General features: G+C 40.2%; 1 protein-coding gene across 1 annotated transcript in view; it reads left to right on the forward strand.

Moving 5' to 3' along the window:
- Window positions 1-10,876, forward strand: part of HMCN1 (hemicentin 1) — a 412,067-nt gene extending 401,191 nt beyond the window's left edge. The window contains exons 105-107 of the mRNA XM_066361732.1: window positions 771-890; window positions 7,818-7,944; window positions 9,470-10,876. Coding sequence (XP_066217829.1) covers window positions 771-890; window positions 7,818-7,944; window positions 9,470-9,836 — 614 coding nt within the window. The 3' untranslated portion in view covers window positions 9,837-10,876. The remainder of the gene's footprint in view (window positions 1-770; window positions 891-7,817; window positions 7,945-9,469) is intronic.
- Window positions 10,877-18,375: the final 7,499 nt, after the last annotated feature.

The following is an 18,375-nucleotide window of genomic DNA, read 5'->3' on the forward strand; positions in this document are numbered from 1 at the left end:
ATTATCGCCTAGTCTTACTCTTCTTTTTACTGCTGTCATATTGGCTTTGTTTAATAATAGCAGGCAGATACCTCTTTATAGTTTAGAAAATGCTTTCACATCTATTCCATACCTTCCAAAAACCTATAAACTAGGGAAATTGTATCAGTGACTCCTTTTGGCAGAAAAATCAGCTGGGATCTGGAGAAGTTCTGTATATATACATGGAGCTACCATTAGGACTTTGCAGGTGTATAAATTTTGATGAATATTTTTATCACAAAAATTAAAGCACCTCCACTTGATAATGCAGTGTGTGGGGAAGCTGTGCATGGATTTGGGGTGGGGGCAGGTGCAGAGAGAGGAAGAGGGAGGGGCAGCTAAAGTTTCTTTTTTCTAATTACTCTCCATAGAAACTTTATATTTTAAGTGAATTCTATTATTCTGTCAGGAGTTAGTATTTTGGTGGTTTAGGATCTTGTACAAATTTGTTTTGTCTGTCACTCTGGTCTTAATTAACTAATCTAGAAATTGGCCATCTGGGGGTTTCAGCTTATATATGTTTATACACAGAAGAGATGTTCATATTTTATAAAAAATAGTGTGGTTTATATTGGACTCCATTAAACACAGACCCTAATATAAAACAGCTCTGAGCATTTTTAAACAGATGAGTATTCAATCACCATGGAGGCTTTCTGTTGTATATCAACAACTTGTTTATTGTTGGTTCTGCCACAGTGTCTGCCTTGATTTTGCACAGCTATCCACTCTGCTTTCTTCTTACACAGATATTGATGAATGTGAAAATAGAGACACCTGCCAACATGAATGTAAAAATACCTTCGGAAGCTATCAGTGTGTGTGCCCACCTGGCTATCAGCTCACGCTCAACGGAAAGACGTGTCAGGGTGAGGCCATGTGTGGGTGTGGTTTCTTGCTGCAACTTGACTTAAAACCAACATAGGAGAGTATGAGAAATGAAAGCTTTTCATTTTTTAATAAATATAGTCCCCTTGCTACTTCCTTTTCTACCTCATTCATTTTATTCTGACTTACCTTTAAACATCGTTTTGACATTAGGAGAAGCAATGAGAAAGCGTATAAGCAAAGGAAATAGCTGAGAAGCATTCTTTGGTATTATCTCGCTAGAAGGACCAAGAATGCCTAAGTCAGTGAATCTCATATGTCTTTAAAACTTCATAAGGATAGACCTCTTCAAACATATTTTTTTAACAGCTCAGCTAAGAAGGAAGTTGAAAGGAGACAAGTGCTTAGTAGATTTATTTCAGTGTTAGGTGTTATTTTATATTTGGGCTTGGAGGTCAGTGGGTAAATAGATCAAATAATCCATTCATTAGTGGAGTCTACAGATGATGTAAAACAATTATGTTCTAGCACTGCCAGATGCAAAAGGTTCAAACAGATGAATAATACGCATTTTTCCCCCTTTGAGATATTAGATTCTAGTGGAGACAAATAAAAACATAACAACGTACAAGATTATAGGTCCTGTAACAGAATTTGGGACAATGTATAGTGATGTGAAAGGGGCATTGTAATTTGATGACATACATTATATTGCGATGTATACTTAGATGAAAGAGAAAAAAAGAACTTGTATAAATCTTGAACATCTTCTAAGAAACCTTCTCAATTTCATGGTCAAAATCTGAAACATGAATTCTGAGTAAATTAGCTTCAACCTTATATTCATTTCTGTCCTAAGCAGACCGAATCCTTTCTAAAGTACAGCAAATAAAAATCTCTAAAAGGGAGCTCTCAGTAGCAATTGAATTTGGACTTCTTCCCTCTCTGTGAGATTCACAAGAGACTTGCTAAGATGCAGCTCGTGGAAAATGTGTCCAGAACGGACAGTGGCTTTCCCTGAGTTCCCCTGATCATCCCCACCCCTCCCCCACCCACTCACCCATTCACACTCCTGACAGCCCCCACCAGATCCTGTGGGCTGCAGGAGGAAAGTGAACACACCCTCGCTCCCAGCCATCAGCCACCAAACATTTATTAAGAACGTGCCCTACGATCTGGCTGTGACATCTGTCACCCATTGATCGCCAGGGTTGATTCGGGTGATCTGGCTGGCTAGGTGGTGTCCCCTTCCTCCCTCACCGCTCCATGTGTGTCCCTCCCGAAGGTGTGCGCTCGGTTGAAGAGGACGACCTTCCCTGATAGAGAGGACTGTTCTTCATTGCAGGCATCCCCAAACCACAGCCCAGCCCGCAAGCCGCGTGCGGCCCCCTGAGGCCATTTATCCGGCCCCCACCTCTTTCATTGGTGGTCAGTGAGAGAAGCACTGTGTGTGGCGGCCCTCCAATGGTCTGAGGAACAGTGAACTGGCCCCCCTGTGTAAAAGTTTGGGGACCCCTGGAAGGGTATACAAGTAGCTGCACTCCCCTGCTAGAACCTCCAAACAAGTCTCAAGAACCTGCCCTAGTCAGAACATTTTACTGAAATTTGTAAAACTGGAATAACATATTTACTTTATCGTCTTATGTTTTTCCAGAATAACTGCTATCTCATTTTATTCAGCCGTACAGATTTGTCCAGGGCAATGAGTTACACTCATTCTACTCTCAGAGTGATTATGTGAGGCTCCATGTCCTAGAACAGACAGAACCATGATAGGAGTTGATCGCAGATCTCGAAAGGTCTACAATAGTCCTTTGCTTCCCCTGTGATTCGGTGAGCACCAGGGTTATTGTTCTGTGGCAGAAGGGTGAAGGGCGAGCATTTACATTGTCCCTGTGTTATAACTTTCCCCAGTTCTTCAACCCAGAGATCCTGAAGAAGTGGCAAAGCCCAGCACTGACACTGACTCCCTGCAGGGGCACCATTCACTGAGAAAGGAAGCAGGGTAGATATGGAGGCATTCTTAATAATCAGAAGCCCTTAGCCAGTTTTTTAAGGGTAATATTATGTCCTCTTCCCATTTTCTTCTTTTCTTAATTATTCCAGTGTTTTGTTTTGAGAGAGAGAGAGAGAGAGAGAGAGAGAGAGAGAGATGGGAACACCAAGCTGTTCCAGTATGTGCCCCAACCAGAAAATTGAACCGGCAACCTCCGTGCCCCTGGACAACATTCCAACCAGCCGAACAATCTGTCCATGATTGATTTACAGAGAGACAGAGAGGAGAAGGGAGAAAGGGAAGGGGGAAGGGAAGCATTCATTTGTTGTTCCATTCAGTCGTGCATTCATTGGTTGCTTCCTATGTGTGCCCCGACCGGGGATTGAACCCGCAACCTTGCCATTTAGGGACGACACTGTTAACCGACTGAGCAACCAGCTGGGTCCTATTCCAGTATTTTCAATTACCCTTGTCACTCACTCAGTGTAAAACATCTTTCAACTTTCAGTCGTGCTTCAGAGAGTGGAAAATAACATGAGGAAATCAGAAAAAGTTATCATTTGTAATGTTTGCAATTTAAAATTATTGCATATATTTGTGGTTTTAAAAAAGACAGAGAAAACAATTATTCCCTTTAAAGAAGTCTTTACTCAAAAGACTTAACTTGGAGTCTTTTTATAGCTTTAGAAAGTGTTTGAGGTATTTATGAGGAACAAAAGACTACTTTGAATTCACGTGTGCATTTATTTATTCTTTTTTTTTTTTAGAGAGAGAGGGAGAGAGAGAGATAGAGAGGGAGAGAGAGGAGAGAGAGACAGAGAGAGAGAAGGGGGAGGAGCTAGAAGCATCAACTCCCATATGTGCCTTGACCAGGCAAGCCCAGGGTTTCGAACCGGCGACCTCAGCATTTCCAGGTCCACGCTTTATCCAATACGCCACCACAGGTCAGGCAACGTGTGCATTTTGAAGCTTTATACATTAGTAGCAGAAATATCAGTAATACGAGGGAAATTAGAGTGAATTTGACTTTAAATAAGGACAGAGACTCTAGTCAAAAGTAGAAGTCACCAAACACAAAAAACATACCCAATCCTGATTTGCCCAAGGAAAGGCGAAGAGAAACTATGTTTGTCCTAAATTATTTTTAACATAGCCAGAAGCACTTGGTTAAATGCATTCATATGTTCTAAAGCTATTTATATAAAAGTTTTTCAGTTCATCTTGGTATTTTTTGCCTTGTAGCAATAATGTTTATATCATAAAATGGCTATACTTGAAGTTCTATCCTAATAATTTTCTTATAATGGTCCATAAACACCAGACATCACCACGCTGTCAGTTAACAGAAGACAGCAGGATTTCTCCATCATTTTTGGCTTCCTCTTTTAAGGCCAGTGAGTAGAGAGAGATTAGAGTGAATGCCTGTCTGGTGCCTAGTCCTGGGGAAAGAAGATTAGACAGATGACAAGGAGGGTCACTACCCAGAAGCTCTAATACTTAAGAAAGCTTTTCTATTGTGAAGCTAAGGACAAACACTTTGTATATTAGATCCTGACATTTGTTTACAGATTCCTATGTAGCTAATGAAAATGTATGATAAGGTAGTTGTTCTCCTTCTGCACACCAGCGTGTGTCCAGATGCTGGTCTCCATGCCACCATCCTCACAGGTCCTTGAGCCCCTTGGCCTCCATGTTTCTTCATGGGTTTATTGTAAAAATTACAGCCAAAATAGAATTTGGAGGCTGGGCATGCAGGGAATGTGTTTTCACGAGAGAGAAGAAGTTGAGGCTAATTGAATCTTTCACATTTCTCTAGAGGGTCGTTCACTTCACATTAAGGCCATCTCATTTTGTAAAGCTGATGAAGCGCTTCTGACAGATAAAATCATAATCAGGAACTGCTTTACAGAGACAATAGGAAAGACGTAACTGAAATTAAAATGGTGCACAGTCTGTTTTATTCCAGTGGGAAAACCAGTCCTAACATAAAACTAGTAATAGGAAGCACATTGTCAGCACATCTACAGAACTACAAAGTCAAATAAGTAAAAACTAAATAAAAAGTCAAGTAAAAGATGTATTCTTTCTTTCCAACCCAGTATTATTTTATGTTGTGCATGCGTACCATTCAGTTTAAAATAAATAATTACATTTTCTATCATTTCCTCAGAAAACAGAGTATATTTGAAACCGATCTAAACTCCTAATTTTTGAGACAAATGCGAGTGGTAAATAAATCACAAATAAAATTTCACATTTCTTGCCCATGCTTAATACACAGTAGTCCCTCTTCTCCGTAGTTTCACTTTGTGTAATGTCAGTTGCCCAGAGTGACCACGGTCTGATAATGTTAAATGGGAAATTCCAGAAATAAACCATTTGTAAATTTTCAATTGAGCTCCATTTTGAGTAGCCTGATCAAATCTCAAGCCATCCCACTTCATAGTGCTCAGGACGTGAATCATCCCTTTGTCTGGCATTTCCACATCGTGTCTGCTACCCACTCGTCAGTCACTTAATAGCTGTCTCAGTTATCAGAGAGAGAGAGAGAGAGACCACATTCACGTAACTCTCATTACAGTATATTGTTAGAATTGTTCTATTTGATTATTAGTTTTTGTTAATTTCTTACTGCGCCTAATGTATAAATTAGACCTAATCACAGGTATGTATGTGTAGGAAAAAACAGTATATATAGGATTTGACACTACCCGTGGCTTCAGGCGTCTATTGAGGATGTAGGAATATCTCCCCGACTAGATGATTATTGTCTCTTGGAAATTCTTCTCTCCTTTCTCTTTTTTACTAGCTCTATTTCACGTTATTTAAGAATCCACAAAAGAACTTCACAACTTTAATCCAAGTCCAATATATAGACCATTATGCAGATAGCGAGTCACTGACTACTTTGAAATGACATCATAGTTCCACTTGCCCATTTGTCTTGTCACCAATTCCATGATAGAAGTGTGTTTAATCTTTAGGACCTACTGCTTCAGAGAACTAGTTTGGGTCCAATTAATTATATTTGTTCCCTCCTATACATCAGGATCTATGTTTATTCAAATACTAAAGGAAGGAGTATTGTTACAAGTACTTATAAGTAGCCAATTGACTTAGACTATCTCTAAAGTAATTAGTCTTCACATTTTTGTTTATCTATTCTAAAATCTGAAAGCCATATATACTTAATTCATAACTTTTAAAAATAACATCTAAAGTTTATTATTGTGTTTGAGTCGTTACAAGGGACATGAATCCTGGCGTTGTTGTTTAACGTGCACGTGCTTTAAATATCTTTTTATCAAAATGTTGGCACTGCAGACGACTCACTCAGTTAATGGAGGCTAACCACTGTATAACTTAAAAGTCTGGACTGATTGTTAAACCAACCAGATTGAAAAAGTCCAAGATCGTTTTTCTACTTAAGTAAAGGTGTTGTTAGGTGCTTCCATGACAACCAGCTCACTTCTGAAATCTAATTTAAAAAATAAAGTGGGCTAAAACCATTGGTTTGTAGCCATGATGAAATAAGGCTTGTCACCATTAATATGTTCTCACCCTGTGTATGCTCCTTGAAGGATTTTATACCCAGCTATCATAAAAAGACTAGGGATTAGTGGAAACCTTTCTTTAATAACGCAAAAGGATATAAGAGGGGAGTGGAGAACTCCAGGCCACAGGGAAGTTCTCAGGTGGATTGACTTTAGCAAGAACTTGTGAAAAATGAGGATCTGGATGGAAATGGACTCCCTGAAATACTGCTGGAGAGCTTTCACGTACCACCCGGGGAATGCAAATACCACAGTCTAAAATTACTCCTCTAAAGTATGGTTCTTAGCCTTGCGATCTCAAGATCCCTTAAAATTTTTATTGAACTCATAGACGCTCATCCCCAAAAATCCATCCATCTCTCTCTCTCTCTCTTTCTCTCATGTACACACACAACACAAACATACATACACACACACTTTGATTCACAGATCCTTTGATGCTTAAATATGGATCCCAAGTTAAGAATCAAGGCTTAAAAATACTCATTTTCAGAAAGCTCATAAAAAGTTTTCTTTAGATCTGTCCTTAAAAAAAAATAAAACGAGAGAGGAAGAGACAGAGAGACAGGAACATAGATCTAGTCCTGTACGTGCCCTGACCAGGGATCAAACCAGCAACCTCTGGGCTTCGGGACGATGCTCTAACCAACTGAACTATCTGAACTATCTTGATATCTTAATTCTAGTGATTTTATTTTATTTTTATTTAATGACTTTGTGAAGAACATTTTATTTGCATGTTTCTCCATTATCCTGGGGAGAGCTATTACCCTAGGAAGAACATCTCATTGTCATAACAACTGAGGATACATTCTGCACAGTGCAGATTTGATCAAACTTGATCATGGCTGTTACTTAGGTCATTTCATTTGCTCCCGTTTCTCTGTATTCTATCTCTCTCCACAAGATCTGAATGACCTATACACTGTCCTCTGAATTTATTACTTGACCCCCTTTATTTTCCACTACCTCCCTCCTACCCAACAATTTGAACTTGTAAAAACAAAATATTGAGAATCACTCACGGTTCACAAGTGTCTTTTAAATTTTTAGCTTGTTTTTAGTAAACTTAAAGTATTGTTTGCTTTTCAAACCTCAAAGATAGAGTTATAATCCGAATATAAGAAACACCAGAGAGCTCCTAATAGCCTCCCTTCTACTTTCGTAGTGCTCATTTTTCTTTCTTTTCACATATGTTTAAAAAAATAAGATTTATCCTCAAAGCAATCTGAGACATAGCATGCCAGGTGTGAGGATCCCCACTTTGTGGCTATGGAAGCTTAGGTACAGCTACCGAGTTCATTCACGGAGAGGAGAAGACCAACCCTTGACAGGCAGGTCAGATGTCCACACCGCCCGCCCCGATGGCCTGTTCTGATTGCATGGCTGACTCCGCATGTCCCTTGTGCTGTTGCTAGATGTTGACGAGTGTCTGGAACAGAATGTGCGCTGTGGGCCGAACCGCATGTGCTTCAACATGAGAGGGAGCTACAAGTGCATCGATACGCCCTGTCCACCCAACTACCAGCGGGATCCCGTCTCAGGGTAGGTCTTGCCTTCCCTTCCCGGATGTGCGTTTGAACACCCGTCTCCCCCTCTCTCCTTGACCACACACCCTGTCTGTGGTCATGTGTAACTCACAGGAAGTCATAACCCAAGGGGAGATGGGGTAACAGTGTGTTCCTACTTCAAAGAATGGACAAGAAGTGAACTCATCCTGCGGCTCCCACTGCAGCCTAAACTTGCTTTGGGCTGCCAGCGTCTTCCGGAGCAGTCACCCCAGCACGTAATCCGCTGTGCGGCTTCTAGAATTATCTCAGCAGTGAGCGTTTTATGAGATGTCTGCCTTTTTGTGAGATTCTCGAGTTTCCGTTTGTATTGCCTCTGAGTTTTAAGGTCTCTGAGCACTTAGAGCATTCCAAGAAGTACCTTGGCTGTCACTGTGCTGACTCATGGTGACTTCAGGAGAAAATGGACATGAGCAAGCGTGAGTCAGTGGTCTGCCCGTTCCTACGTTTCCTGCTGTCTGAAACCCTGTCTCTTCTGGGTTCTCAAGACCCTACTCTTCCATTTTCTCCCGCCCCTTACAGAAACGTTCTCTGTTCAGGTTTCTATTCATGGGGTGCTTGAAAACAGAGATAATGTTCTCCTGAATAGGACCCATTAATGAGAAGGTTGCTGTGAACCCACATGCTGGTTGGAACTCACAGTCTGTTCTTCCTGCCAATAATGACTGCCACCTTCCTGTCACATGGTCAGGTGTGGGCTGCCCAGGAGCCACCAAAAGCCACTCATACCCGGTCTCAGGGGAGTCCAAAGTGGATGCAGGAAATTAAAAAGATCTATGAAACTTCTACAAATACTATGACTGAAGAATCAGTATCTATATCGATGACATAGATAGACATAGATCTTTGTGCATCTTTTTAAAGTTTATCCTGGATTACCAGTGATATCTGGCAGCCAATTAAAAAGTTATAATGACTCAAAAAAAGCTAAAGTGGGCTCATGAAAAAGAAAATATAATATTTTTCATCCAAAATAATATGGCAGATGAATACAAAGGAAGAGTATTTTTGGGTTTTTTTTTTCAGAAATCTTAACCTTTGATTGTTTTCAAAAAGTAAGCCATATCAATCATTTCAATATCTATTTCACTTTTCCAACAGTGTGAGGATAGATGTTAAAACATTTTTGAAAGCCTGTATTTCTCTCTTTCTGAAGTACTTGTTTCCAGTGTTAAGTGCAGATGCTTCCTTTTCCAAGACAGACGTTTTAAAGATACTCTGTGATACTCAGACTTACTTCCAGGGTTCAAAAGCTTCTGACTTAATGGAGCTGAGAGATAGCTCTAGCTCTTGGACTCGAGACCAGCATGCTGTCATAACCATCTGACATCTGGTTTGAGTTAGTGACAGAGAGCCTGGGATGAGCCTTATTGCTCTTGCAGTCAGACTGTCTCTTGCCTAAAATGCCTGCAAGTTGTCATGGATCACAATCACCCGCATCATGTCTTCTCCTGCTCCCACACCAGAAAACTATTTACACTTCATGTGTTTGTTGTCCTCAGGTTCTGCCTCAAGCACTGTCCACCCAACGATTTGGAATGTGCCTCGAGCCTGTACGCCTTGGAATACAAACTTGTCTCCCTCCCATTTGGAATAGCCGCCAATCAAGATTTAATCCGGCTGGTGGCTTACACGCAGGATGGAGTAGTGCATCCCAGGACAACGTTCCTCATGGCCGATGAGGAACAGACTGCTCCCTTTGCCTTAAGGGATGAGAACCTGAAAGGAGTGGTATACACCACACGACCACTACGGGAACCAGAGACCTACCGCATGCGGGTTCGAGCCTTATCCTACAGTGCCAATGGGACCATTGAGTACCAGACCACGTTCGTAGTTTATATAGCTGTGTCTGCCTATCCATACTAAGAAGCGCTCCAAAGCCTAACCCCCATATTTAAACTGCATTAATCATGGGAATCAAGGTCGCTTCCAGATCACCATCACCTGAACAGTTGCAACCTCAGCAACTTGAAAATGGTGCTATGCTCTGTTTTGCGTGTCTTCCTTGGTACTTACTGCTGAGGCGTTTTCATGATCCCACCATGGTCACATCTTTTGGTAAGGTCTAGAAGAGTCCCTGTTGTTTTCTTTATTTATTACACTGGAGCAGTTACTTTCCAAAGATTATTCTGAACATCTAACAGGACACATCAGTGATGGTTTCCATAAAAATAAAATAAAATAGCTATAATAATAATTCAAAGCCAAGTTGATGTTTGACCATTTGGCCATTTTTTTTTAAGCAATAAAACTGATTGCTCGTATTTTGATCAAAGCTTAAGTCACTTACTAGATGCTTTGTTGTTGTTTTTTTAGGACTTATACACCTCTTTTCATGGTAAGGAAAAAAATAAACACCATTCATTTTAGAAATAAAGTACAGATTCCAGCAGGTTATTTTGATGGCGTTCACCTTGATTGAACACCTAAAGTAAGGATATCACTTTCAGTGATTTTGCAGTCAATTGAACCACTTATGAGAACAGAAACAATACTACTTTGTCCTCAGATAATTGTTGGTGGCACAGATCTTTGTTCTAATATTTTGATGTAACCTGACATCCAGTTAGCTCCTTAACTTTCACATTCCAGGAGTTTTACTTTCCTAGCAATTGGAAATAATTTTCTTTAACATGTCAATGGGACAGTTTTCTTTGCTTTTCTTGAAAAACCTCATATGTTAAATGAGCATAAATGTTAAACGTCAATACACTGTACATGGTGGTAACAAACTCTGGAAGCAATTGCCAAGATGTATTCTATTTTTATGAAGTGTATATATATTACCTTAGTGTGTATTTTCTATGTAATATCTTGATGGACTCTTTTATAAAATTATTTTATAAGATAAAAATACAATGGTAAAATACAATGTTACGGGAAAACCAGCTTAAATAAAACTTTCACATCCCTTTTCTTAACTTTTTGTGAAAACCTAAAATTTGTTTCCTTACAGCTATTACAGGTAATATACTTAGTCACATCCACAAACATACGTGTGTTTGTCACATATATCACGATTTAATCATCACACCGGCTCTTGAGATAGTACTGTATTGTTATTCACATTTTCTAGGTCAAGATCCTGGCACTCAGATTACTTACGTAACTTCCTTAAAACAGCACAACTAATTAATGGCAGAGATGTCCTAGCTTCTACCTCTTATGACTCCTTGTCAAATGTTATCTCCATTGCATAATAGTTTTCTCACTTACCTAAATAGTTTCTTTCTATCTTATATCAAGTAAATTTATCTCCTATCTATGACAGGTAATAAACTAAGGACGTCCTAATTATGGCTTTCATGGAAGGATTATTACTTAGAATCATCGTATTCAAAGAAACTTGGAAAAATCGTCCAGTGTACACACAGCCTTCTGGCCAAGCAGGTGATTGTCTGAATCAGCGTTTGCCAAAGAATATTCTGGAGAACATAAGTTCAGTTAAGATACTTTGAGTTAACTGGGTTCCATGGTCAAACAAGTTTGGGAAACACTGCATAATATGTCCCACTATTAAATATTTACTATGAACACTGACACGAAAGGATCGTAGCACTTAAGGAGTAAATAGATTTAATTTATTCAAGTCAAAATTTTCTAAAATATTTCATCACAAACATTTCTTTCCCCAAACATCATAACATCTCACTGAACACTTGCAGAAATGCTGGTTTAATACAGTCAAGACATCTGCAGGACTGTTCAGTCCTTGGAAAGGATACTTTACAGCCTTTCTTGGTAAACAGTTCCAGCTCATGACCTTGATTATTGAGCTTCCTAAAATTAAACCACATTAATATTTTTAATTTCCTCTGTCCAATGTTCTACAAGCATAGAGTGACCAGCCACGAGCTACTGCACGGTCTTTGGTCGGAACAGACTTCTGCTTACCTCTATTTCATTTGCAAATTCCTATCTGGAGCTGGAGGGGGGGGGTCCAGCTAGAATCTTGACTGTAACCAAGTACCTTTGATAAAATTTTCTTGAAATGCCTCCTAATCAGCCTAGCAGTTGAGCAGAGTTGACATCCAATATCAGGCCTGAATGGTCCCTCAGGAGACAGAGCAGGGCGTTGAAGCCCTCCACAGCATCGAACAAAGCTGGAAGGAGCACACCTATAGCATACATGTTACCACAGCAGTCCTCGGAGCCTGCAAATTTCAAAGACTCCAGATAGGATGGCTAGCAGAAAAGGGAAGGTCTCCAAGAGGAGGAAACCAAGGGGACAAATGAAAAATCTAATAAGTAATGTTAGACTCCAATATATAATCCCTTACATGTCGGATAAAGTCTACCCACAATATAGGAGTAGGCAAAACTAGGTTTACAGTTGTGAGTACAGGAAACTCGTTCTGTATCATTATTTATGTACTTAATTATTGTATTCTTTGTACTATTTGTATTATTATTATTTTGTATCCTTACGTATCATTTATCTTTTAGGAAATGAAGGCTGGTAATTTAAGCAATGATGAACAAAGGTGGATACTTAAACCTCCTTTTGCCCACCCCTGTAAAATTAATTAACCTGATGGTAACATGAGAGGAAATGTGGTCTGCATTGGTGGTTGGCAAACTTTTTCTGTAAAGGGAAAGACAGTAAATATTTCAGGGTTTAGAGGCCACGCGGTTTCTCTTGCTACTTCTCAACTCGGCTGTTACCGCACAAGCAGCCGTGCACAATATGCATACCCGTGTTTCCGGTGTTTTGTTGCTTTGGGTGGGAGGAGCATTGAGAAGGTAGCATTGGTATTGATGGGGAATAGGCAGGATGGATCCTAGTAGAAAGACACGTGAAAGAGGAAAAAGACCGACTCCACCAGCTGTCTTTTAAAAAGAAAAAACTCCCCATGTTTTTACATCCATTCAATCAACACACAAGCTCCCTACTCACTAGTCACAAAGAAAAAATGGTAAAGAAGGCCTTATTCTTTTTTCTTCCTCTCCTGTTGAGCCCTGTTTTCTCTTTAAGACTTATGCCTGTCTTTACTTGATTTCACAGAGTAATAATGTGCCCATAGAGTGTGTGTTTGTGTGTGTGTTAGTGGGAGGGTGTTATTTGACTCAAGCCCAAGGAGAAGCCCTGTGTTCTAGCCACTTTAAGAATGTTTCTAGTGATAACAATGCACTTTGACCCAGAGGACAATGGCTTGCTTTCTTTCCAGCCATTCTGTGGGGCACAATGGGACAAAGAAAATGGCTTTAGCTGCCACATAATTTTCTGGTGCTAGGATGCTGCCCTGGTGCCCTGAGCCACTGAGTAGTTCTTATACTGCTGGTTTTCAGGCTGCCAATGTACCTGATTTTCAGACTGGGAAACCACACAGGCTGAGGTCCTGGTGTCTCCGGTTTCCTGCCCCTCCGAGTCAGACGGCAGGATGGAGACCACTCACTGCACTCTGGCCGGGCTCCGGGATAAAGCGGTTCCATGTGTGCAGGCAGGGCCTGACATGTCCCCCTGGCTGCGGCTTCTCCCAACTCTGTAGGGACACTGAAAGAATGTATGAACAGACTTGCCCACGTGTCCAAAACACATTTTCAAAATGTCAAGTGACCCTTGATGACCAGCGTGCTGATTAACTGCAGTGTTCCAGGGGCCCTTGGAGGGGACAAGTTGAGGCCAAGTTTGCGGCATGTAATCGCTGCTCCGCTGCATCAGAGAGCTCACTGCCAAACCTGAGCAGCGGCAGGACATGCAACTGGTCAGAATGATGGTAGTTTCCCAATCACCGCCCTCTGCCAAGATTCTGTTTCCAGTTCTCCCTTCTCAGAGGAGCAGCCTGGAAATTTGGAAGTTATTAACAGTGCATTAGGGATGAGCTCTTCCCTCCCATTTCTACCACCTCAACCCTCATGCTGGCCATAACACATCTCAGCTGTGGCCGCTGGTCTCCATCTTTGGTGGTGTTCCTATCTTTCACATCAGCTTGTACCCAGTGGCAGAATCACCTTCTGCTAGGATTGGTCTTGCTCTTTCTTGGAACCTTCAGTCATAACTTGTGAGTGATGTAGAAATTACATTAATCCAGCAACCAAGACCCTCAACTAACTGTTGGCCACCCAACAAGTTTTCACAAAGAGATGTGAAAAGTTAAGACAAAAATATAGGCTTCTCTCAAGCTAAGACACTTTCTGCTTACACTATGAGTAGAGCCAAGGACCTCACGAAAATCAGACTAAGGGGTAGTTTTGGCTTCTTTTTCCTAGAAGGTTCTAGAGAAAGTGTGACTCTCCTAGCTGCAGGGGAGACGGAGTCTAGAATTCAAGAGAGATTGTGAATCTCAATGGAGAAAGTTCAAAGAATGAAACACACCAGGTAAAAAACCCAAGTGTTTAACCCTTTTGTCCATCCCATTAAATGTGCCACTCCTGGGCGCCAAGGTAGAGTTCCAGAATCCTCGGGGACAACGTGGCTGCTGTATCATCAGGCAGGGGTCTTCAAACTTTTTATAAAAACTGCCCACTTTTGCAGTGCTGGTCAACCTGGTCCCTACCCTGCAACCAAACAGCGCTGTGATTGGCCCACCATGAAAGCTGGACCACCCACTAGTGGGCGGTAGGGACCAGGTTGACCAGCACTGCAAAAGTGGGGGCGGTTTTTATAAAGTTTGACAACCCAGGGTTCCAAAATGACAAGTGAAAAATATTGTACATTAAACAACTTTAATAACTATTCTGTAAAAAAAAATTAAATATAGAAAATTTAGGTAGGCGTGTATCTCTTAAGTATTTGCTCAGCTTCTCCATAAGCTAACCTGATTGTTTATATACCTGATACTTATTAAAGGATATGTTTTTAAGTATAAAAGAAGTATTAGCATCCTGGCTTCTTCACAGGTTTATCCTTCTGTGCACACATGCCCCAGGTGTCTCTTTGTGTGTCCAAAATTCCTCTTATTACAGGGACACCTGTCAGATCAGATTAAAGCCTGCCCTAATGACCTTATTTTAATTTGCCTTTTTAAAGGCCTTATCTCCAAGTACTGTCACATTCTGAGGTATTGAGGATTAACCTCAATAAATGAATTATGGGGGAACACAATTCAGTCTATAAAAATAATATATGGTAATTATTTGTTTTCATGATACTTCTAAGTCAGCGATTTTCAACCGGTAAGCTGCAAGAATTTTTAGAACATGCAATACCTGACTATTCAGTCAGGAGCACTGACCTCTTTTCCTTTAGATTGCCAAATTAAAAAAAAAAAAATGACAACAGTCAACACAATAGCTGTTCGATGTGAATGCCCCGTCTCGAACAAAAAATATATAGGTGTAATGCTGGTGGCCAAGGCCAGGCAGGTTCACACTGGATGCAGGCAGATGATAGAAAAACTGCGGAGCCAGAAAGGGTTTGGTCCATTCCATTTAATAAAGTCTCACAACGGCAGACAACCACACAGGCAGGTGATTACCAGAGATAAAGAGAGGTGGGGGGGGGGAGAAAACGGTAAAGGGGAGGCATAAATAGTGATGGAAAGAGAATTTTTTTAAAAATCAGGTGCCTATACTTGTACTAAGAATTAACTGATCAAATGCAACCTTATGTGATGTGACCAATAAGATACAATTCTGTTATATGACCTATTGTGGGGCAGCTGTGTTAGGCTTGCTCACTGGTGTACCAGCTGCAAGCATTTGGCTTGATTAGCGTGTGAGCACTTGGCAGAGGCACGTGTGCATGGCCTATGTAAGGCTGTGCTTGGCTCGAGACAGCTGGGGGATTGTGGATGGTGGATTGCCTGCCCGCCACTGGGAGGGGCCATTCTTGCTGTTTGTTTGCCTGAGAAGCAGTTTCTCCTGCCTGTGCGCTTGACCGCTATTGTGAGGCTCTACTAAACAGAATGGCCCAACCCTTTCCAGCTCTGCAGTTTCTCTACCATCTGACCGAATCCAGTGTGGACCTGCCTGGCCTCGGCCACCAGCATTGCAAGTAAATTGTCTTTTTATTTTGCTCATGGTTTCCTTTGCTGTGCAAAAGCTTTTTAGTTTGATGTAGTTCCATTTGTTATTTTGTCTGTTTGTTTCCCTTGCCTGAGGAGATAGATAGATCAGAAAAAATATCATTAAATATTACAAGAAATGTATGAGATTTTACTACCTATGTTTTCTTCTAGGATTTTTATGATTTTGAGTCTTACATTTAAGTCTTTAATCCATTTTCAGTTTATTCTTATGTATGGTATAAGAAGGTGGTCTAGGTTCATTTTTATGCACATACCTATCCAGTTTTTCCAACGCCATTTATTGAATAGACTGTCTTTACCCCATTGTATGTTCCTGCCTCCTTTATCAAAGATTAATTGACCATAAAAGCATGGGTTTACTTCTGGGCTTTCTATTCTGTTCCATTGAACTATGTGTCTGTTTGTACACCACTACCAAGCCGTTTTAAATACTAGGGCCTTATAGTAGAGTTTGATATCAGGTAGCGTGATTCCTCCAGCTCTTTTCTTTCTCAGGATTGCTGTGGCTATTTGGAGTCATTTGTAGTTTCACCTAAATTTTTGGAATATTCTAATTCTGTGAAATATGCCATTGGTATCTTGATAGAAATTGTGTTGGATCTATGGATTGTTTAGGGTAAAATAGACATTTTAATGATGTTAATTCTTTGTATTCATGAACATAGTAACATTGCCAGTATTTGTATCTTCTTCAATTTCTTTCTTCCGTGTCTTATAACTGTCCAAGTATAGGTCTTTTATGTCCTTGGTTAAGTTTATTTCTAGGTGGGGTTTTTTTTGGTTTTTGTTTTTTTTAAAGATTTTATTTATTGATTTTACAGAGGAGGGGTGGGTAAAGAGAAGTATTAGCTTACAGTTGTTTCACTTCAGTTGTTCAATGCTTGCTTGTTGAATCTGCCTTGTCTGGGCAAGCCTGGGATATGAACTGGCGACCTCAGCATTCCAGGTTGACGCTTTGTCCACTGCACCACACAGGCCAGGCTCTAGGTGTTTGTTTTTTTAATGCAATTGTAAATGGGATTGTTTTCTTAGTTTCCCTTTCTGATAGCTCAGTATTGGTGTATAAAAATGCAATTGATTTCTGGATATTTATTTCATATCCTGCTATTTTACTAAATTCTTTTATCAGTTCTAGTAGTTTTTTTTGGGGGGGGGGATCTTTAGGATTCTCTATATACAATATCATGTCATCTGCAAATAATGACAGTTTTACTTCTTCCTTTCCAATTTGAATGACTTGTATTTCTTCCTATCTGATCACTGTGGTGTCCAGTACTGTGTTGGGTTTCCAGTACTGTGTTGAATAGTGGTGAATGCAGACATCCCCGTCTGGTTCCCAATCTTAAGGGAAATACTTTTAGTTTTTTCCCATTGAGTATGATGTTGGCTGTGGATCTGTCATATATGGCCTTTATTATATTGAGGTATGATCTCTCTATTCCCACTTTGCTGAGATAGTCATCTGATTTTATTAAGTCACTTTGGAGCAAAAAGTATAGGTAATACTATTTTTTTCTTTTTTGATAACCCAATCAAAGTTATACCTTTTTGGGTTTTTTTAGCTCAGCAAAAATATGTTTTGGTGTGCTTTAGAATTTTAGTGATTAGTTTATGTGTACCATGAGATGGAAAAAGTTGAAAACCACTGTTCTAAGTCCATCCATACCAATGCATTTGTTAATAGTGTATTCCTATACTTTTCACAGTGTCTGGCATGTAGTAAGAATGAATGAATGTTTGATAAATGTATGGCTGACTTACATATGCCTAGTAGAGTTGTGGTCAACATAGTTAGTTTTATTGATTAGCCTGGCTTTAGGTGGAAGGGAAAAACCCCTTTATATTGAGTGTTAACTTAAAGACACTTGAAAGTTGCTCAAACACTCTATGATCTCTATGATTACATTCTTGTCTCCAAAATCAAAGATCCCTGATGTTATGGTTCATGGTTGAAATTTTCTACCATTCTCTACTACACTCATGTAATTATTATGTGTGGATTGCACCATCAGGGCTGTTGAAAGAGTTAACAATTCAGTGGAACAGGCAGGAGCTTGGGGTTACAGAGTAAGACCAAGTGAAAAATTTAGTGAGAGGAGGAGAAAGAAGCGTGATTACTAAATGGATCAGCTGTTTTGATGTCAAGGAGACAAGATGAGATTAAAGGAATTGAGCAGTACATAGAAACATCTGGATGGCAAATGAAAAATTTTGTCAATATTCCCATATGTGTGTTCTACACGAGAACTCTGAAGAGTGCTTTCTCCTGAGTTTCTCTCATGTGTTCTGGACCTTCCTAATAAAACAGTAATTTACCAGTGCCAAAAGATCATAGCTACCAACAGGGCAAGGTTGTGTGTGTCTCCTATGGCATTTCCAGGACAACAGTTCTAGAGGGTAGTGGAAAGACGTGGAAAGAGACAGACATGGCTCTC

Source organism: Saccopteryx leptura, chromosome 2 (assembly GCF_036850995.1).
Source record: "Saccopteryx leptura isolate mSacLep1 chromosome 2, mSacLep1_pri_phased_curated, whole genome shotgun sequence".
NCBI lineage: Eukaryota > Metazoa > Chordata > Mammalia > Chiroptera > Emballonuridae > Saccopteryx > Saccopteryx leptura.